Source organism: Drosophila pseudoobscura, chromosome 2 (assembly GCF_009870125.1).
Source record: "Drosophila pseudoobscura strain MV-25-SWS-2005 chromosome 2, UCI_Dpse_MV25, whole genome shotgun sequence".
NCBI classification, from domain to species: Eukaryota; Metazoa; Arthropoda; class Insecta; order Diptera; family Drosophilidae; genus Drosophila; species Drosophila pseudoobscura.
Window position 1 is genome coordinate 16,336,144 of NC_046679.1, and position 21,778 is coordinate 16,357,921.

The 21,778-nt window shown below is 44.3% G+C and overlaps 3 protein-coding genes across 7 annotated transcripts in view; all 3 read left to right on the forward strand.

The window, feature by feature from the left end:
• Positions 1-347: 347 nt before the first annotated feature.
• Obp83b (Odorant-binding protein 83b) lies at positions 348-1,029 on the forward strand. The gene is made up of 3 exons (XM_001358902.3): positions 348-475; positions 533-608; positions 664-1,029. Exons 1-3 carry the CDS (start codon positions 401-403, stop codon positions 939-941), a joined length of 429 nt encoding a protein of 142 aa, XP_001358939.1. The 5' UTR covers positions 348-400; the 3' UTR covers positions 942-1,029.
• Positions 1,030-1,687: 658 nt separating this feature from the next.
• Obp83a (Odorant-binding protein 83a) lies at positions 1,688-4,296 on the forward strand. 3 transcript variants are annotated; one of them, XM_015181974.2, is made up of 5 exons: positions 1,688-1,799; positions 3,367-3,598; positions 3,672-3,747; positions 3,821-4,077; positions 4,142-4,279. In XM_015181974.2, exons 2-5 carry the CDS (start codon positions 3,446-3,448, stop codon positions 4,157-4,159), a joined length of 504 nt encoding a protein of 167 aa, XP_015037460.2. In that variant the 5' UTR covers positions 1,688-1,799; positions 3,367-3,445; the 3' UTR covers positions 4,160-4,279. The 3 variants fall into 3 exon arrangements, with proteins under 3 accessions (XP_015037460.2, XP_015037461.2, XP_001358940.3); XM_015181975.2 differs by having other exon boundaries at positions 1,699-1,803; positions 4,142-4,296; XM_001358903.4 differs by having other exon boundaries at positions 1,718-1,826.
• Positions 4,297-14,046: 9,750 nt separating this feature from the next.
• The window catches only part of side-III (sidestep III), an 86,400-nt gene continuing 78,668 nt past the window's right edge, over positions 14,047-21,778 (forward strand). For 2 of the 3 annotated variants that reach the window (XM_033383462.1, XM_033383456.1), the window contains exons 1-4: positions 14,053-14,446; positions 14,510-14,589; positions 14,652-14,808; positions 14,873-16,657. The gene's annotated coding sequence lies outside the window, so the exon portion shown is untranslated. Of the gene's footprint in view, positions 14,447-14,509; positions 14,590-14,651; positions 14,809-14,872; positions 16,658-21,778 lie in introns of all 3 variants that reach the window. The other variant, XM_002137503.3, reaches the window with a different exon arrangement.

The window sequence follows — 21,778 nt, forward strand, 5'->3', positions numbered from 1 at the left end:
CGTGCTGCAACACCCACAACAAATAAAGTGTTCGGATCGGCCCAGCCTCCTGGGGATGCATCCGCCCAAACTCGATATTCGAAAAAGTTTAGTCGCTGCCACATACAATCATCGCTTAATTTATATGTTTCTGGTTTTTAGTTTCCATTTGAGATTTCGCCATCAATTGGTGCTCTGTATGCTGTCATTTATTCATTTGTCCGCGTTCGCGTGCTGCCAAATGCATTTGAAATTCGATTGCAATTGCAACCTGCAATTAGTGTGCGTTTGGAGTGTCTCTAATGACAGTCATCATGGTTCAATATCGTATCGCATCTGTAGCATTGGGCTGCAAATCTCATAAAAGGCCAGTCCTTTGCCCTCAGTCCGCTCAGTGTTTTTGAAAACTTGTTGCCTGAAAATGATGAAATCTGTTGGTCTTCTCATGCTGCTACTTGGCTGTGTAGCTGCCCAGGGACCCAGACGGGATGCTGAGGTTTGTAGTGGATTCATGACACTTGTACCATTTATCAGTTATTATCTCTCGCCGCAGTATCCACCGCCAGCAATTCTAAAATTGGCCCAACACTTCCACGATATTTGTGCCCCAAAAACTGGTGTCACTGATGGTAGGTCCTACTCTTTACCATTTTTTCGATTACTCTTCAATTTCGGTCTCTTTAGCGGCCATCAAGGAGTTCAGCGACGGAGAGATACATGAGGACGAGAATCTCAAGTGCTACATGAACTGTCTCTTCCACGAGTTCGAAGTGGTCGATGATAATGGCGATGTACATATGGAGAAGCTATTCAATGCCGTTCCCTCGGAAAAGCTGCGCAACGTATTGATGGAGGCCTCCAAGGATTGCATCCATCCGGAGGGCGACACCTTGTGCCACAAGGCCTGGTGGTTCCATCAATGCTGGAAGAAAGCTGATCCTGTCCACTATTTCTTGGTCTAAGATGTAAATGTCTTTGCAATATTTATGTTTATGTGAATGTGTGTTTATATTAAGCTTAATAAATGGTTAAAGGTTCATTTAAACATTATTCAGTACCTTATATGAAGATAATTTGAAAGTGATGAGATTCCCAGAGAGAAAGAGAGATAGATTAAACTTTTTTAACATGAAAATGTTCACTAAAATTGGGGCTTAATTGGTTACGAAGCTCTACAGCTCTCGAGTTTATTTCTGTTTCTTCCCCGACTGTGTTTACCTGTAGAGTTAGATAATGAAGCAGCATCCTTCTGGCCCACTTCTGTAGCTATTCGAACAAGTTCAAGTGGGCTTTCACTTAAGACGAACTCATTGCTTCTGGTCTAGTCTGGACTGAGTGCAGGACTAGTTAACAAAGGCTTTGGTTGCAATTGTGGGATTGGCTTTACCTTGATTACCTTTTGCATACTGTGCAGCTTTCTCGTTCTCATTTCCCCGTCTGGGTCTGGCCTGACTTGACCCACAAACCATTTCCATTTTGTATGGGCTTGTCGGTGGGGCAGAACTTCAAAATTTTCCACCTAATGATTAAAGGCACGCCAGTGGGTGTGGCAATCGAGTTGTACATGCACCTTACTCGCAATAGCATATGGGGGAATGAATAGAGACATTCGCATCGGCATGGGGCGTCAATTGGTTCGGTAACTGCAGCCGTTGCAACGGCAGCGGAAGCGGCAGCGTCAGAACTTGGCCAAAATCAATATAAAAGCCGAATGCTGAAAACGGCAATAAAGCAAATTCAATTGTGACTGCGGCTGTCAAACAGTTCTTGCGTGGCGTGTACAGTATCGAATTTTCCCCCTTAACTACTCGTACTACATCGTAGGTACAGCACAAAAGTGGAGAAGGGTAAAGGACTTGCCCTGCCACGGCCAGGAGCAGGAGCAGGAGCAGGCGCAGGAGTAGAACGACCAGGACGAAGGCGAGCTCCAGTGCGAGGTGGAAGCTTGCGCAAGCCTAGGCAAAGGACGCGTTGCAACACGAAAATTGAAACGGCAATTAAAAAACCATCCATCGTTCATGCCGCACACAACTGTGATACGAACATACATTCCGTGTGTAGCGCAAAGATGTGTGTGTTGTTGCTGTAATTTCATTCGTCCTTTTTCTGTGTGTTTTGTTGTGTGTGTGTGTGTGTGTATGTGAGAGAGAGAGAGAGACGACGACGGGGGCAATGTCGTTTTGTGGTTTTGTTCCGGTTTCTGCGTTGACATTTGATGAAACAAAAGTGACAGTTGTGCACAAGTTGAAGTCTTTGTTTTGTGTATTTCGGTTTTACAATTTCAAAAGAACAGAACGAACCGATGGGAATTTTTATATTTTGATACCCTCCGTTCGTTGGAATTATGAAGGTATATAGTAATATTGGAATGATAGATCGTTTCAAAACAGGTAGATTGCATACTTTACTCCTTCCAAATGTGGCATGCTTTGAAAATAGTCAGTTTTTATTGAGTTCTAGCAAAAAGCAATCCGTCAATAATGAATTTGATTGATTAATGATTAATTGTACCAAAAATGCCTTTTTCTTTGTGTTTTCGGTTAATATGAGCACCCTGAAAGCATGTTGGTGTTGCATTTGATCCAAAAAAGCGGAGTCGGTCCCCAGAATCCAACAACAATAAACACAGTCTTCTAACAACAAAATACACAGTCTTTGACGAAACCCAAAGTCGGTCCCAAGAAAGCAAAAACAAAATATGTTGTATTCTGCATATGCTGTTATCAGAAGAAATGCTTTAAAATAGTTCGAACGATTGCTTAAACTAGGCAATGTTTTAGGGTCGACCTGAGCTAAGGCACGTTGTAGTACAGACCAAGGATTGTGGACGGACTGTGGCATGAGGCATGCCGCGTGGGCCATGTGTTTGTCAGAAGTAACACGGCAATTGTAGACTTGTGACGACTTTGCTGACATCTCGGGCACAGTTCCGTTTCCGTTTTGGCGAGCGTTTTTTGTTCGCCCATCAGCCAGCGGTTGGAATTAATTTAGCGTGCGCTGAGCCAACAAGAAACAAATGATTTTTTGTTGGTTTCCCCATGGCGTCCAAAAATACAGAAACAAAAACCAAATATACAAAAAAAAAACAACCAACTGAAATGAAAAGAAAAACGCGAGGGCTTAGAAAACCGTCGCACAAATACACTCCGACGCACACACACAATTACACACATTGTCATTGTCCAGCTGTCACGCGTGGCACATCGTCCTCAACAGCATCCGCATCCTCATCCTCATCCGCATTCGCATTCGCATCCTTATTCGGATTCCCATTCTCATCCTTGTTCTTCCGACGCGACGCTTGCCCTCGTCCTGAGCCGTGTACTCCGCTATGCATCGTCGCTTTTGTTTCACGTTTTTTTTTACAATTCACAATTCACAAACAAGGCCGTGCGACGCAGCAATTTTTGCAACTGCACAGACGGAACGGAACTGAACGAAACGACACGAAACGAGCTACATTAAAATGGCTTTGAATGGCTTTGGTCGACAGCAGCAGCAGCTTGGACTTGGACGCCGCCTTCGTCGTCCTGTCAGTGCAGCCGTCCTCTTAATCGCCTTGTCGCTGCTCAGCGAGCCGCTGATGCTGCCACCGGCTGCGGCGCAGCGTGACGAGAACGTGGGTTAATGAAGTGCTGGCTGTGATGGCCGTGCACTGCCACGCCTACTTAAGCAACAATTTTTAATTGCAGTATCCACCGCCGGGCATAATGAAAATGGCCAAGCCCTTCCACGATTCCTGTGTGGAGAAAACGGGCGTCAGCGAGGGTGAGTAGTCGACCGAAAGTGAACCTGTAATTGCAGCAATTGAGATTGCCTCATTTGCACTCCTATTTGCCAGCGGCCATCAAGGAGTTCAGCGACGGGGAGATACACGAGGACGAGAAACTCAAGTGCTACATGAATTGTTTCTTCCACGAGATCGAAGTGGTCGACGATAATGGCGATGTACATTTGGAAAAACTTTTCGCCACCGTTCCACTCTCCATTCGCGATAAGTTGATGGAAATGTCCAAGGATTGCGTGCATCCCGAGGGGGATTCGTTATGTCAGAAGGCCTGGTGGTTCCATCAGTGCTGGAAAAAGGCCGATCCCAAGGTACACCCCCTTACAATATGTCCTTGGGGCAACTGCATGCTCAGAGATCATTGTTTCTCCACAGCACTACTTCTTGGTTTGAAGCTCTACTGCTCTACTGGTTCTCGGACTAGCCCATTGATGGCCTCCAATATTTATATACGGGCAGAAGCCTAGTTTTAAATAAGTAGTTCTTTTTCATAGCTGTTGAGTAATAAACGTAGACGAGTTGCATGCAAGCGAACCTTTCAATTATTTGTCGCCAAAAGGGAAACTCTCACTGCGTTGCAAAGCATGCGGCAAAAATGGGCCACACAAAGGCTCTCTCACACACGCTTTTGACATAATTTATTCCCATTGTGCAACAGAGAGTAGAGCTCTGTGTGTGTATGCCACAGCATATAAATAAAATTATGCGTAAAGTTTCCCAGGCTTGTTGACGCCGACAAGCGTTTTACGTGGCAACATCCACATACGAGTACGAGCTTTTTACTTTCAATTTTCAGTCGAATACAGGAAAAAAGGAAACATGTAAAAACAAATATTTAAACTGTTTGAAGGGCTCTGAGGGTCATTAGTCGAGGGGGGAAAAAAATGTTCAAATTGCAGTGCCAGAAAACCATAATACCTTACGCTGGAGCATTAATCATCTCGAATCCCACTGTACGGCAGGAATTTCGTGGAGCTAACAATTATGAACCAAGCATTTATCAGTTCGCATGAGTATTAATATAGCATAATGATGCGCAAAAGGCACTTTCATGAGTAAAGATTGACAGGAAATACATTCAATTGAAAGTGGGTATTGATTCCAGCTTAAATGTGCATAAAATGTTAGCAGAATATGTTATTAATGCCCAGATTCTTCTTTAAAAACTATATGTACATTTACTCGTAAATAATAAAACATTATTATCGGATTCGCGGTCATCACTTTGGGTTCCCCCCACCGCTCGGCTTTATATTTCCAGAGCAGAGCCATTAATTCTAATTTTTTCGAGTTGAACATTTATTTCATTGGAGTCGGTCATACGCGCTCTGCCACCTTTAATACCCTCCGCCGATGCCGGCAGTTGGGGTTTTGTGTTTGGGTTTGGGTTTACGGAAAGGGCCTGGGTGGGTTTTTTTTATTGTTTCAACGACTTGTTGCGCAAAGCTTTTTATTTTGGAGTCAATGATTTATGTTTTCACTGGCACCCGCCCTCTGCTTTTATGCTCTTTTTATTATTTATGCGTATTGGTTTTCATTTTTCTCTTTCGCTTGCTTCAAAAAATGCGCTCAACTGTGGGGCGATGGGTTTTCCCACACCATTTTCATTCTTGCAACTGTTAAAGGAGCTTAGAGGAAGATCCTTTGTGCGCTGGCAAGCCTCATTATTGTCAGCTGGCGATTTTCAGTCGTCGGCGTTGTCATCATTACATTTCACTTAATACTAATTTCTTTTCCTGCTGCTGGCCTGCTGGGATATTTCCTTTGAACACACATCTGTCGTCCATCTCCGGACCGGGGCCCAACTAATTTGGTAAATTGAAAATTTCTTGACAGCCTTCAATGAAGTGTGGCCGAGGACACTTTACGTTCTGCGCTTCATTGAAGCCGGGATTGGGTGCTTAGGGGGAAAGCGAACCGCTTTCGCTCCTCAATGGATTTCCACACGAGCAACTTGAGCCATTTAGGCAGCCAATTAGCTACCCAAATGTTGGTTAATTTCCTGGCTAGCATGTTTTCTTCCTAATGATATAATCATCTAATTGATTTGCCAATGTCCAGTGCCCTGGGCCACTGTGCCATTGTGCTTTCCAGTTTCAGTGCTCCACAATTCACCGCGAATTTGCAGGCTGACCTGTTTGGGTAAGCATTTCATGCATTTGTAATTTGAAACTGACACAGTTGGCACAGCAGCAGCAGCCACGATTGGATTGGCAACAAATGCCGAGAGCCCGGCCACGTGGCTCTGACCGGGCGCACAATTAATGGAAGTTTAACTGTTCAATTGGAGCTGACTTTTTTATGCTGGTTGCCTTTCTGTCCCGTACCCCTCTGGCCAACGCTTATACCGCTTTCCCTCTTTTGAAATGAGTACAAGCGGCTCTGGCAAGCTCTGCCTCGTCCCGCCATTAGGGCACTTTGTTCATTTTTCATTTCGTTGAATTTTCCGCGCGCTCGCAAAGTTTTTCTTCTTCGCCAAATGCCCGTGTCCCGCTGGCCACTGCCTTTGCACTTATTTTACGCTCTATTGTTCGTTTTGTTGGCCACGTCCATAGCAGAGCACTCACTTTCTCGGCCTGCTGGCTGGCTGCTGCCTGACCGGTCGACCCATTCATATTTTCCCTGTACTTTTTTCTTTTTTTTTTTGCAGAACTTATTCTTGTCGTTTACCCGACCAAAGTAATTCAAATGGAATTAAATTTTCCTATGCTTGGCTCTCGCTGATTGTTGCCCCTTTTGTTGTTGTGTTCGTTTCTGAGAATTTAGGTTAGTTTCAATGGTCACATAATTAGCATATAACTTGACAATTGGCCACAGTTTTGTCTTGTCTTTCTACAAGCAACCCCTTCCCCGGGCACCCCATGGGGCAATGAGATTTGCATAAATTGACATTGAATGCAAATTTTTGTCACAACGTAGCGGATCAAAATTCTTTTCAATGTAGCAACGAAGTGGCAGAAAAGGGGGAAAACAAACGCGAAAATGGCCAAGCTAAGCGTTAACTAACAAAACTCGATAGGGAAAGAGAGAGAGTGCCCTGTGTCGATTTGTATAAAAAATCAAATTAGTGTGCCGAGCAGAAATGCATCGACAAGGACAACTCCTGGGACGGGGACGGGGACGGGGACAGGAACAGGGACAGGAACATGGGCATGGAGAACGACAGCAGCAGCGACACCAGCAAAGTAACTGAATTGAACGGCAACGATGAAGCGTCAAAGGGCCTTCCCTTCCAAATGGGATCGAATCGGAACGGTCCGGTCACCCGGGCCCGGGAGCAATCAACCTCGTACCTTTCCCCAACTGCATCCGCGATGTTGCTGCCGATTTTTGTTGTTTTTTTTCCGTTTTTTTTTTATGGCAACTATTCTTTGTTTTTGGCCAACGAGGCTGTTATCGGATTTGCATGTCGATACAAATAGAGGGTGAGGGAGCCGAAAAAAATTGTTTCAAATTGTGCCGAAACTTGTTTTGTGCGGTAGATGTTAAAAAGCTAGAAAGACCACAAAATATTTAGCCAGCGGATATAACTAACGATGATTGAAAAGATTACGAATATTTTCCAAGAATTTTATCAACGATTTGGCACTCGAACAAAAGTATTAAAGAAACGTTTACAAACTAATTGGGGATTAGCAAGACGAATAAAACAAAAACACAAGCGCCTTTTTCGAGGGTATTCTAAGAATCGGCTAGCCTCATCAAACAAACCATTTTTTCATGGTAATTTTCTCTGGATTTTACACAGTTCATTTGGAAGGCATTTTTCACTTGACACAAGTAAATGTTAATAGCATCAACGGAAGCTGACAAAACATTCGTAATGTCAGATGGGGTTGGGGCTGGGGCTGGCAGCAATTATGTTCAATTGCATTGCGCTTCCATTGCCCAATGGCCTTATGCTGCATTTAATAATTGCGCATACGCAACGTTGCCCCTTAAAGGCGACGGCCTGCAACTTCAAGTGGAAGTTATCTATGGCCTGGGCGACACAGCAAACAATGGCGCAACAGTCCAAGATACACACATTAGACAGAATGGGAATACAAAATCCGAGACTGTAAGATTTTAAGACATGTACGTGTACGAGTACGAATACGAGTATTCACCCTCTTCTATGCATGTTCTGCACACATTCTCGTACTCGTATATTGTACCCTTTGTCTTTTGTTGCAGCTCTGTCTCTGTCGGCATGAAAGCAATGTGCCCCGCATTGTATCCAAGGAAGCCCTGTGGCGATTCATCTACCAACAGGACAGCGAAAAGCGACACAAACAGCGGCTCTAGTCAAATTAACCTCCATAGTTTAATATGTACTTGTAGTAGAGTCGACTCAGCCCTCGTGGAATACCTCTTACAGAGCCAAGCGCCATGACACAACACATTGATTGTGTGTCTCCCATGAGTCTAGACCTTATGATAACCATGGTTTTGTGAGCTGATCGTTCGTATCGTATTGTTCAGAAGATATAGTGCTTATAGCTTATCTCCAATTTGATTTGATTGTGAGATCCTACATATAGTGGTTTAACAATTGCTGGTTTGAGTTTCCTTTCTCGTTCAATGTGACTCAATTCATCTCCTCTACCGCTCTCTGCAATTGTATGCAAATTGTGGACGAGCCTGCTGCCTGCTGTCTGCTGTTCTTATGTTCTATGTAAATAAGACGAGTGATTAATGCAAAACAGGACACAAACGTAAACCTGGCCAGGTCATTAGGCGTACTTTAGATTGGAGTTGGATTTGGAACTTCCAGCACAGGACCTTCCTTCGCTTCAGAGTCACATTGGCCAAATGTTAATGAATCAAAGGCTGGTCTAGTGTTCGAAAAGTTTTCGGCAAAACTACAAAGGTGCGAGGAGTAAAAGCAGGAAGCACACGTCGAGACTGGAGGAGTAGGAGCAGTGGCCGATAGTTGGGACGGGGATTGTTAGGGCAGAGTGTGGCCCCCGTCTCGCCATGATGTGGGCGTGTTGATAACGAGCGAACGCGCCAGAGTCATGCATAATTAATCATTTGTTAATTATAGACTTTGACCAAGTACAGGTACTCGGACTCGGACTCACCTGTCGTCACACACACACGCACACATTCATACGACTATATATACTCTCACATTTGACACCTGGCAAAGTAATTGCCTTTGTCCACTTTGAAGTTGTTTAGTTTTTGCTCCGGGCTCATTACAGCATGGGCGTGCCATTCAGCGCCAGCCCGCCCACTTTGAGGCATTCATATAAATGAACTCGTGGCGGTCGTAGTACAGTCCTGGCATCATCGCAAATGTGTGTGTGTGTGTGTGGATATAGTTCACGTGCATGCATCGCAATCTCTCTTTTTCTCTCTCTCTCTGTGAGTCTCTCTCCTTGTCTGTTCCTATGCTGTAGGTCCTCGGTTCTTGGCGCCAGGACATGGCAGGACGGGCAGATGTTGTGCGAGTGCGAGTGCTTGTGTGCTCGCTGGCTGGCTGTACCATGTTTGCTGCGGAACAGGAAATGAGCACCTGCTGCTTATTTATATTTTCCGCTCACTTGAATGTAAAATTACATAATATTTTTTCGTCTTTTTTGCTGATGCTGCTCGCACTGATGCTGCTGCTGCTTGCCGCTTGCTGCTTGCCACTTGTACAAGCATGGGAATTTGTGTGTGTGAAAATACTTGTAGTGGAACATTTGAAGACAGCTGGCCGCAGAGCCAGAGATTCATGTTTGCCGTTTAAAGAATAGTCGCTGCGTCGTCTTCTTAATTCCTAGAGTGTTGCTTATAAATTTAAAAGCCATTTAGTTTACTTAGTAGCTTAAAGTCTTCTTAACAAAGACACAGAAAAAAATGTTAGCCGGTGGGAATTACTCGTTGGTTTAAATACATAAGATTCATTCTTTCTGGGCCAATTATGCAAATATACAACTATGAAAATCGTACCACGCTGTGAGTAAAGTAAGCCAAATGGTTGCAATATTGGAATTGTTTTCTATGAATAGAAGGGGAGATATAAAGCAAATCTGGTTGCATCGTTCGAAATATTAGTTAACTATTTGTTGAAAATGTTTGCATACCACCGACATGAAAAGGTTTTCGCCAGCAACAAACCACTGCAGCTGGGGGAAAAGTTCACTATTTTTTGGGGCTGTTCTGGTTGCAATGTGGCAACCGCAGTGTACGTGGAGAGATGGGACAGGCGTATACTGAGTGCTGGCCAAAATCCTCATATGTGAGATGTTTATGGTGGTTGGTCGTTTTGTTTTTGTTGGCCACGCGAATCGCCAAATGTTTTTAGCTGTTGTTGTTGTTGTTTTTGCTGTTGCTGTTGCCGTCCGCATAAATTGTTGCCGCTTTTGAGTTTAAGCCAACAGTTTGTTTGTTGGTCAGCCAACACTTCTCTTCCGCACGAAGTGCCCAATGTGCCCGCTAGTTAATTGCTGTTGCTGTTTAGAGTAGTAGTTGCTGTTGCTGTTGCTGCAGCAACATGATTGCACTTATTGGTCAGCAGCATAATCAAATGTGCAACTTTTTGGAGCAAGTTACAACCGCATGAAAGTTTAATTAGAAATCTCACATGCTTTACAGCATGCAGCATGCCGCATGCCGCATGTGCATGTGCAGCACTTAATATGGCTGTGGCCCTCCCCCTGATCCAGTTCGGGCATGCAGGACATGCAGGGCGTATGCTTAATGTGCCCTTTTTTGAAACTAGAGTTGCAAATGTAATAAGGAAGAGACGTGGCCCGTAGTCAACTTAGGCCAAAACTAATTTGAACTCATAATTAAGCCACTTGCAACTTGGCCGTTTTTATGCATTTTCTAGCGTTTTCTAGCGTTTTCCCTGCTGCTCCTAATCAGGGTTTCTTCTTCACCCGCACTGCCTCATTAAAATAACAGCGAGGTGCAAGCGGGGCAACAACAGCAGCAACAACTATACAAACAAACCGCTCTCACCTTACAGCTGTAAGAAAATTTCATATAATTCTTGTATATGTAATCCTTGGACCCAGGACCGCCTCGCCTCGCCCCGCCCTGCTATGCCTCGGCCAAGACGGCTCGAATGCATGGCAATGCAGCTGAAGCTGAAGGCGCTAACTTAATTTGCCTGCGAGTATAATTGCAGCCGGGCTCTGACGAGTTGTTGGCAGAACTTTTGTTGGCTTAATTGAGGGCATCATTATTTGGGTAACAGAGGAGAGGCAAAGTGAATGCCTTGAATGAGCTTTCAAGTCAGAGTTGAAGCCGGAGGCGTCCTCTAGGAATATCTTTTTTCAGCTATCACTAATTATGAGTAAAAAATAAAGTTGATCTCTTGAAGATACCATCCCCTGTTCCATCCCCCTATCCCATACCCCGAACCCAGAGCCTGTTGTGTTTAACGTTTCATTTAATATTTAGCCAAATTTACTCGGTCACATAAATCAATGCCAAACAACATGCCTTGGGGTATGTGCTGTGTCCCATATGAATACTCAAGTGTCTCGGTTCTGTTGCTCGTCGTCGGCAGAGCAACAAATGGGACAAATTTCCATTTCAAGCCAATGCCGCATAAATGGCACATAATTTACGATATGAACAACGGAGCTGGAGCTGGAGCTGGAGCAGCAGCAGCGGCAGCAACAACAGCAACAGAAGCAGCTAACCAAACATGCAGCTAACTATCCAAAAAGCTGGTAACAATATTAGTTAGCATGAGCGGCAGAAACAGCAACACCAAGAGCAACAGCAACAGCAACACCAACAACGACAGAATCAGAGAGTAAACTTTACATTTGTGTTGGTGTCTGGGTGTTGGGAATACACCCACACCCACATCCACATCCACTCCCACACCCGCACCCGCACCCGATGCTGGCCGGCGTCAATGTGTGAAGTAATTAATTACAAAGCAACTGATGTGTATCTGTGGGTGTGTGTATTTGTGTGCCTGTGCCTCTGCCTGTACGGGGCCATACTCTCCTGTGCTTTGGGTTTTGGATTATGATGCATGATCATGTATGCTCCTGCACGCACACCCGAACCGAAAATCCTAGCATACACACACGCACTGAAATAGATAGGTAACGTTACATGTAGCACTTCCTGTCTCCCCTCGCCCACCTCGCCCTACACCCTATACGTGCTCCACTAACCAAAAAGTGAATTGATTTACACCTGCGGCGAGAAAGAGGAGTGGATGATGTCCAGGTCCAAAATGCATTTCAGTAATTGCACAAAGAAACGAAAGAGTGCAGTATCGGATGGATCTGATGTGAGTGACGGATGGGACACCATGCTCATGTACCTCTATTTTACTACAATGCCTTTAATTCCTTGAATTTTAGCTGGCAACACAAATCTCGAAATATGGTAATTATTCCCACATTAATCCCGAACCCACAATGAATCTGTATTTCCCTTCGGTCCTAAAACCAAACCTAGCCTGGCCAAGGGTATTCCTCATTAGCACGACATCTCTAGGCGTTGTCTGCCAAAGGGCTAATTGTCTTTACCGTCCCTGTCCCTGTCCCTGTCGCCTGGGATGCCTGTCTATGAGCAATTCGATTTAAAATTGCGGCTCGGGCTTCAAGGATATTTATGAAGGGCAAACACGTGATATGCCGGCGTAATTCCAAGCACAAAAAATACAATCGTCACAGCTTTGGAACGCGCGCAGCAGGGGAGGAGGGGAGTGGGGTGTGCATTTAAATTAATCACAGTAAAAGCGAATTGCCCAAAACAATGTAATATCCCGTGCAAGGTCCTTCGGGGACCGGCAGCGGTAGCGGCAACGCCAGCAACAAATAGAAAATCTGTAAATGCGTGAGCGCCCGAGAGAATGTGGCCTCCAAACCGTGACGAGACCAAACCAAAGCCTGTCACTGTGTATGTATGTATGCGTGTGTGGGTGTCTGTGAGGGGTGAGTGTAACCATGTGTGTATGTGTGCGTGCGGTTGCTCAAATTAAAACAAAGTGTCGTGCGTTTGATGAAAATGTAACGCATTTTGTGCTCCAGCGGCCCCTTGCCACCCAGCGTCGCACATAAATGCTAATTGGCTTAAATGTATTTGTTTGTGTGCGTGTGCGTGTGTGTGTGTGCTGGAATGTTGCTGTGTTTGTGCGTTCGTGTGAGCGCCCTTTTTGGGCAGAGGGATCTTTTTCTACAGGCATGGCGGCGTCTGTCAGGTGTTCAAACTTAAACATTTTATAGTTTGGTTAATTGTCAAAGCAGCGACGAAGGCAGCCAAAAGCAAAAGGGTGCGCCGAACATTTGATGACTCAATTATTCGATGGTTTTTGCGGCCAACTTGGTGGTTACACTCCTCCCGGCGGCTTCAGGGGGTGTGGTTCGGGGTCTCAATTTTCAGTTCTTAAGATGGAGATGAAACCATTTAGGCAGCTGTCACACTGATTAGCATGACCGTTGCTTCTACGTGATAACCCACCACCCGCCTGTAAGACATCGTGAGATAGAGGGATTCGCAAAGGAATAGAATGGAATGTAAGGGAATGTACATCGCTGAAGGAAATTGAAAACAAGTGAAATAAAGTGATTGGCCATAACATTTGCGCGTACGCGTGCATTTTCCATTCTACGAGTTTGGCTTTTCTATTTCCTTTCGCTTTTCTCTATTCCCGACACTCCCACCTCCCATCGTTCTGGCTCTGGCACTGACTCCCTTTTGTGTGCCCACAATTCTATGCTATTTTTATGTTTATCTGCCCTCACTCCATTACGACTTTATGCTCTTTAGCAGACAATCAACATTGTTGCTGCCCCCCTCAGGGGGTTGCTTGGTTGGTTGGTGACTCCGACGTTGCCGAGGCGGACAATGCCCGTGCGAAAAATGCAAATTGCGAGTGGGAATGGAAATGGAAATGTCGGTGAGGGGAGGGCAAGTGGTAAGTGGGAATGAGGCGGCTGAGTGATGGAATGAATGAATGAATGATTGCTGCTGTGAGCCAGACATTTAGCGGAATTTGCTTTGATAAATAGCAAACGTTTGGCCTGGCTTAAAGTCGGATTCCCTCATATGACGTAATTTATGCAAATTAATTTATAAAGAACCAAGAGAGCACTAGACGGAGGCAGAATCATTGTCGGAGCCATCGTCGGACACGGACATATATCATGCAAGTGCGACAATTTTCGCGAAAAAGTACATAAATATAGTGCGCCTTGAAGTAGACTCATTTATATGGCTTTGTGCGTAATTTCACTCGCTGACACTTATGATGTATGGTCCCTCACAGACCTACACACACACACAAATTCCCATACTTGTGCGTTTCCATAACGAATGACGAGTGATGACTGACTGACTGGCAGTGCCCCGTGCTACGTGCCTTTGCCCCTTTCGTAGACTAGGAGCCGTCGAGTCAGACTTATTGTCTAACAGAGAGTAGACATTCGTGTCGTGTCACAGTGCGAATGTGATAACACTTTCTGAGCATCTAGCAGGCAGCCACATAAAATTCACAATATGTATACATAAACTGAAGCTATTTCAAAGCATTCGCAACAAATTCCCACTGAAGTTCGATACGTACCAGTATTTTCGAGCAGCAGCACCAAAATGTCTTGGAAACCCCAAGCGAAGCCCGTGACCAGCAAGGGCGACAGGCCAGTCACCAAGGTCAACAAGGAGAACAAGACTGCGGCTAAGCAACATCCTGTGACACGTACCCCACCATCCCGACCCAATACACATGATCGGGTAAGGCTTACGATTACACTGCTTTGGAGATATATTACTGAGCTTAACCGCACATGTCTGCAGATTTGGAAGATCATGAAAATGTAAACATGATGTAGCCATTCGACCGCTTGGTTGGTATATGCACCAATCAACAAGATCGGGTAAGGTTTTCAATGGGTTCCAGATGTAGCTCCGATCCTAACAGCTTACATATACTCTACAGATTTTGAAAACCATGACCATCTAACCATGGTAACTATAATTCGTCCTCTTAATTGGTATATGTACCAATCCACATCAAAGGTCAAGACTTTCAACGCGTTCGACATGTATTTCCGATCTAACAACACATTATTCTCTCTGCAGATTTGATGGTGATGGTGTGTATCCAACATATCAGTTTCAGCATTATCAATTTCAATTATGATTCATTTTCTTTTTCAGGGACAGCCCCCCCACAATGTTTGATTTTTTTTCTACCTATTTGTTCGGAAATGATTTAAAATAAAAATAATCTTTTGGTCGCGCTGGGCGCTGAATAAAGCGAAAAAGTCCCAACACAGAAAAACTCTTATAATTCCCTGATGGACTGACTGGAAAGCGCGCAAAGCGCAGGCGCTGTCCTTGAAGAGAAAGGCAGCACATTCGAGAGAGTGGGCTATTTTCTCTTTACACTTGACTATATGGCTCACTGTGTCAAAAGGTAAATTTGTGGTAAATTCTACGGTTATAAAGCGGATTTACGGTTGAAATAAGAAAATCCCAAATGATCACAACAGAGTTTAGATGTTAGCTCGAGTCTCATCCAAAAATTGTTGATAAACGAAAAAGCCTACAGTCTCAATTTATGGGGAAATATCAAATATAAACATGCGAATTGGCCTGTATGGCCATGTTTGAAGCTCCAGCCATATTTTGTGTCCCCAGCATCCAAAGAAGAAGAAAACGGGCCAAAGGCCAAAAGGAAAAAGTGATTGGGATAGGCCCACTTCTCCAGGGCCCAAGCACTCTCTCAAGCCGCTTTCAAGTCAATGCAACTTAAACCAAAACAAACTCAAAATCCCGAGCCTGCCATCCGTATAAGCACATCTGTATATATGTGCATGTATGTATGTGTATATATGCATGTGTGCGTGGGGTTGCTCGTGCAATTTTACTTTCATTCGTAATTGAGTGAAAACGATGCGGCCGAAGATGATGGGGCGAAGAGCTGACACGAGCAGAAATGTCCCTGCAACGACGACGAGCTGGCATCGACCGAGAGCCAAAGGACATTTTGGTACTCGTGCCAGTTTTTGCTAATGCCGTTGCTCAGTTTCGTATTCGTGTCGGAACGTGGCGCTACGGTCTGCTCAAGGATACGCGGAAACCAGGCAAATCAAGCAACGAAACGTGTGGGACCCCAGAAAAGCACAACTGCCAATTGCCAACGTGTGCGAGATTGCGTGTGAGTGTATGTGTGTGTGTGCGCGCTTGTGAGCGGGTCGGATCGTGTGTGCCGCCGTTTTGGTCCCGGCCGTTTAATTTTATTAGCGTGCCGCGATGCGTCATGGAAATGGCAGACAAAACACACACAAAAATACAATAAATGAAAAATTAAATATTAATTAAATTTTGCATACGAATCCAGCAACGAATGCAACGATTCCGCAAGAAGTGCTGTTTTGTCGGTTATTGTTGTTTGTTTCTCGATTGAAATGTTAAATAGATATTAAAAATTGATGCAATCCAACAAATTTCGGCTACAGACCTGCTGCTGGTCGGTCCGGTCAGGCGAGGCCTGAGTATAGCCAGGCGTAACCTCTGAACGACGTTTGCCATCGACATTGGCATCCAGTACCACTCAGATTGGCCCTGCCACTGCCACTGCCACTGGCTCTCTGGCATCTTCGCCATCATCATTCCGGGTGTGCGTGTATATGACTTTATTAAAATTTTAAATCCCCCATCGCTGCTGACATCGAAAGTACATACTCGTGGAACGCGCGTGTTCAACTTGCCGTTTTTACACATTGTTTGTGGACTTTCATAAATATATATCGCCCCGCCTTGTACTGGTGCTCGTTCCAGATTTCATACTCGTTTGTTGTTGTGCTTATCGCGATTACTGCGCGGCTCTCGAACATAGTCCAGAGGGTATTACCCACCACCTACATACATCAGCTCCACATCTGCAACGTGCCTACAACTCGGACACAGCCGACGCGCGTCCACCAACTTATCCGACAAGTGCGTATGAAAGTGCAATTTAATTCAGCATTTTGTTCTGCATATGACAAATCCAAGGCTTAACACAAGGGACACGAAACGACTTTAATTAATAATACGCCCTGAACCTGAAACCTGAACGGAAGAGTCCCTTTCTCCTCTTTTTGTGATTTCCATTTGGTAATCTTTAATTTTTATCGCCTTGTAGTCATTTAAAATGCAGTTCTCGTGTGGAATTCATTCTGCTTTCTGCAGTTAATTGCATTTAACTGGCAGTTAATTGCTCTGAGCCGAGCGCACTCCCACAGCACTGTCCCGCCCCATATCTCCTATTGGGATAGCTTATCTTTGAGCACGAAATTCTGATGGTCAATCGGTATGATTTGAATAAGTACACTTTTGTAAAGCTTTGCGACGGCACTTATTTCAGGTAAAAAGAAACTACAGTAATCTGATAGGATTTCAATGATTGTAAAGGATTTCTTACTTTTTCCTTTTTTCTGTTGGGAAAATCTATAAAATATATGAAGAACTATTACGAGTCTCGTATAGTAAAACATGAACATGTGCCGAGATTTTGACCAGCGTTTGACCAAAATTTATTGCACCACAGCAAAGAAGAGCCATCCGTTCACATTCGTTTTTTCGTGCATAAAAGCTCCTTACATCAAGCCAAAGCATTTTTGAAAAACTCTGGCCTACGTTCAGCCGCACAGTTAGGCATAGAGACAGACATACAGTCGGCAAGTGGGCTTATTTATAAGAGCCGAGGGAAAGCACTTTGGCCAGACAGTTGAGATCTGCACTTACCTATTGCGGCCGCTGCACGTTTTATAATATTTATGCATGTGCCAGCCAGCAAGGAGAGGAGGCCCAGTGCACTCCTGAAGGGAAGCTCCAGCCAGGAGCTGGAATGGGCAAAAAAAAGGCAGCCAGCAGTCACCAAAGTCTGTTGGATTGGAGTGTGTGTAGAGCACACATCGTAGGCACTCTGACATTGCCAAAAGTAACACTCCAGACTGAAGTGGGGCACAGCACAGCAGCAGCAGGGCACAGCATTCGGAACGATGCAAATCCAAGTGCCAGAGTGGTAGGCGCATCAGGAAATTACATTTAAAATATTTTACTTGGCAGGGGTTAACGTAAATACATAGACATCTAAGCAAACAAGAAAAACAGAATGGAACAGAATAGGCAGTGCCAGTGCCAGTGGCAGTGGCACAGTGGGAGTGACGGAGGCAACAGATGCCACAACAATAGAATTAACAAAATAAAAACAAGTCAAGCAAGGAACAAGTGCAACCGAGAATACACGCACAAAATGGTTGAGTTGAGACGAGAGTTCAGATGAGATGAGATGGAATTAAATGTGAATGCTTTACAGGCGGAACAAAGACAGACCCGGACCCGGTCCCGGACCCGGAGAGCAGGCAGCCCCTGCCTGTTTGCATGTTTACACAAGCTCAACATTTTTGACAGTGGCATCCTCACACGAAGAACAGAACAGAGTGTGCTCTCAGAGCCCATGGCTCATGTGGGGAGATGTGGATTGGTGGCAGTACAACGAGAGCAGCTGCAAAGACTGATCCATGGCAACTTCGTAAAAAAGTCTTCCTCCTAGCAGTTTCCTTGGTCCAGAACGGACCAGAATGTCCCTGGCTTTTGCTTTGAACTATCGCTTGTTTTGCTTTTCCCCATTTGTTGCTTGCTTACAGCTGTCCAGATTTATGACTAGCCAAAGGAAAATAGCCAAAAAACAAATCGGTTAACTTTTGCAGCAACATTCCACGTACCCGTAGTTCCCAGTGCATTCTCTCAGGTTTGGCTTGTTCTTGGTTCTTTGTTTCTGTTTCTGGTTCCAAGTGACCTTTTGTCATAAAGCTTTAACACATAAAAATGTTATTGTCCGATATGGAGCTGTGTAGCTTATGCTGATTTGTGTTGACCTAGTAAACTCCTGCTCTGTTGGGGAAACTGAAGGAGACTGAAAGAATTGTAGAAGTTTTATGGCTCTAAGGCTGATCTAGGAGTCGCCATTGAAAGCTTTAAAGGTCTCTGAAGTGCAGTGATGCGAGTGCGGAAAGGCGTCGGACTCGAATTATTGTGTACCCCATAAAAATTGCTGGCTTAAATAGAGTGATGTCTCCTGGTATCAGTTGGGAAATAAATTCAAGTCTGGGAATATCCGATTTCGTTTCGTGCATTGCAATGTGCAACAGTGAACTTCCATACTCGTATTAAAATTCCCACGTACTAATATTTCAGTACCAACAAATAGCCCCACTTAACCTTATCGAGTAAGGGAGTTGACCTGTAATTGCAGCCTTTCGACATTTATTTCCAAATAAGTCCCGTGAAAGTGTGTTTTAAGCGCTTCCACTCTCTCATCGAGTATTACACTTCATTTGGCCAGCCGCACAGTGGTCGACAAAAGCCGACGCCCACCCACTGGAACACGCAGAGCACACCCACCCAGAGTTTGCGCAAAGTTTTAACTCTTATCTGTTGTCTATCAGGAAATTTTATGCGATTTTGTTTACCTATTTTAATGAGAACCGAAAAATGCTCGCTCGCACAAGCGGTGAGAAGGGAAGAACGAGAGAAAGGAGGACTCAAAAATACACAAGCTGTTGGGAACGGAATATGCCCGCCCTGGCGAAAAACCAGGTCAAAGCAAACAGAATGAAAGAGACGAAAATTTATGCAAAACTCAAAAAACAAAGCAAAACAAAGGCAGGAGAAAAAAACGCACGATGAACGTCCGTTGCAAGAGGCCGGGTCCGAATTGAAAGTGCGAATGTGTTGGTAGCGATGTGTTAGCGTGTGTGTGTGTGTGTACGTGTTTTGAAATGGCGTGTATTGTATCAAATTTAAATGCACAACAGTAAAATAATGAATTCTTTTGTTTGTATTTGCATTTTGTTTGTTGTTGCTGACGAACGCGTTTGCAGAACCAAAACCAAACCGATTCTAACCAAAGCACTGAAAAGCTAGAAGGTAGAAGCCTACACTCAGGTGCCGAAGCAAAAGATACCCTTATAGGTCCTCTTTTCATTGATAGCCGCCGTATGATACAAATACCTTAAGTCGATTTTATTTTGTAGTAAAGGCTATATTTATATATATTTTATGGGATTGGGCTATGCAAAAATAGAGGAAACTTTATGCACTTTCTTCGATAAGACATTGTTTTACTGATTAAAATCCCCCATCATTCACTTTTGATTATCTGTAACTTGGCGTATGTTCCTAAAAATAAATTAACTAACCCAATTTCGCACACAAATATTTCAAATATGACTCTTCTAATTGAAATGTTGGATTATCCTAGTATTTTATGATATAAAGATTAGACTGCAAAAACGATCCTGTTAGAAATGTACCTATACTACATAGGGATGCAAGGAACGAATACACAAGGCAATATGGGCATGGAAGGCCGTATTTTGAATTCAAAATTACGTATCTTTACGGATAAAAACCTTATACCCTGTGCAGTGTACAACAATTAAGAATGAAAAAACACACGTCACACAGTAGAAGGAGCGGCAGCGGCGGCAACAAATTCTACAAAATAACAGTACAGCAGCATACAGAAAATATATTCCCAACTGTAGAGATGAAAGGGCCAGATGGAAATTAAGCATATATGGAAATTAATGTGGGTACTGTGAAAAGTTGTTATTGCTCCTTCCTGCCCCTTGCCTGTGTCCATCAGTTGCGGCGGCAGTGAAACTAAAATTTACTCGCAACAGTCAACAGTTTGTGAAAAAGTTTTTGACCTCCCCCCAAAAACTTATACCATATAATGTGTATAAATAATTTACGAGTATGATCTGCTTTGTAATACACGATTGCCACAAGGAGACAAAATGAGAGAGAGAATGAGAGAGAGAGAGGCAAGCCGAAACTGTACTTTTTTCGATTGTCTATCTTAATTTAGTTTATGTTTTTTTTGGGTGGCCAGCTAATTGCACGTCTTTGTGTGGAAATGCAAAAAAGCAATTATATTTTTGTATTCGCCTGCAAAAGCTGTTGAAAATAATTGCATGGCTGGCAGCACAAACCAAGGAATTCGAGGAAAATTATAATTTGAAGCCCTAATAACGCAGAAAGGTGTAAGCTAACGAAGGAAGTTAAGTGAAGGCAATAGCATGGGCGTATACTGGGCGGGTCGTGAGTTAAGTATAACCTGAGTCGAGTCAAGCACGGGCGTAAGTGGGTGGAAAATAGATCCGCCATCTGGCGGTTGGTGGTCGGAGGTTGATGGAGTTTACGGCTGTATGGGTTTACGAAAAAATCCCTGCCTCCCTTTTCAGGGGCTGTACGGAATATTAGCACACGTGCGGGGCGGGGCGGGCGGACGGTAACGCCTACTGTTCGACGTTTTACCACACACTTGTCCCCGCGTTTTTTTTTCCTTATGTTCGACTTTTAGCCCACTCCTTCCCGGCCCATGTCTAAACCTTATCAATAAAACATTGCATACCTTTAGAGAGGGGCTGGCTTACCAGGTCATCACTTCTACAACTACACACATTTTCACATCAAAATACTCGGGCATTAGCGTTTGTGTTTATATTTAGCTTATTCTCGGCGGTTTATGTTACCGCAAACTGCACACAGAAGCCAGGCCAGCCAAACATCCCACCCGCCCTAAAAGTAAAAGCAAATAATGCACGGCAAACATTTCATTTAAACAATCAACGTCAATGATCTGTAAACAACAATGAAAAGGGTTTTTTACTGCCTCGCGTAGGCCTTTCGGAGGCGGCATGCGGCAGGCAAGCAAAAGGCGTGCACATGCATACCCGTACATCATACTCGTACGAGAGGCGAGGCGAGGCAAGGCCATTGTGCAGGGCATAAACACACACTTTTGAAACACATCAAGCATACGCCCTGTGGTGGTGTGGGTAAGACACATTTGATATGAAGGTAGCTCGCGGGTTACTTTCGGTCTACAAACCGTGAAAATGTATTATTCAACAGCAACCAAACCAAACTAAATAGAACGAAAAAACGTGAGTGTACAGGCAGGCAGACGGTGGCTCACTCACACGTACACACTTTCAGCCAGAGACAGCAACAGCAGCAAACAACAGGCAACAGAGAAGTTTCCTCCTTTCCAGCCATGTTTCT

Bases quoted from the DNA above. Each gene is read 5' to 3' on its own strand.
- Obp83b (XM_001358902.3), top strand. From the start codon at position 401: ATGATGAAATCTGTTGGTCTTCTCATGCTGCTACTTGGCTGTGTAGCT. The intron at 476-532 runs GTTTGTAGTGGA...CTCTCGCCGCAG, and splicing joins GACCCAGACGGGATGCTGAG to TATCCACCGCCAGCAATTCT. The intron at 609-663 runs GTAGGTCCTACT...CGGTCTCTTTAG, and splicing joins AAAAACTGGTGTCACTGATG to CGGCCATCAAGGAGTTCAGC.
- Obp83a (XM_015181974.2), top strand. From the start codon at position 3,446: ATGGCTTTGAATGGCTTTGGTCGACAGCAGCAGCAGCTTGGACTTGGA. The intron at 3,599-3,671 runs GTGGGTTAATGA...TTTTAATTGCAG, and splicing joins CGGCGCAGCGTGACGAGAAC to TATCCACCGCCGGGCATAAT. The intron at 3,748-3,820 runs GTGAGTAGTCGA...CCTATTTGCCAG, and splicing joins GAAAACGGGCGTCAGCGAGG to CGGCCATCAAGGAGTTCAGC.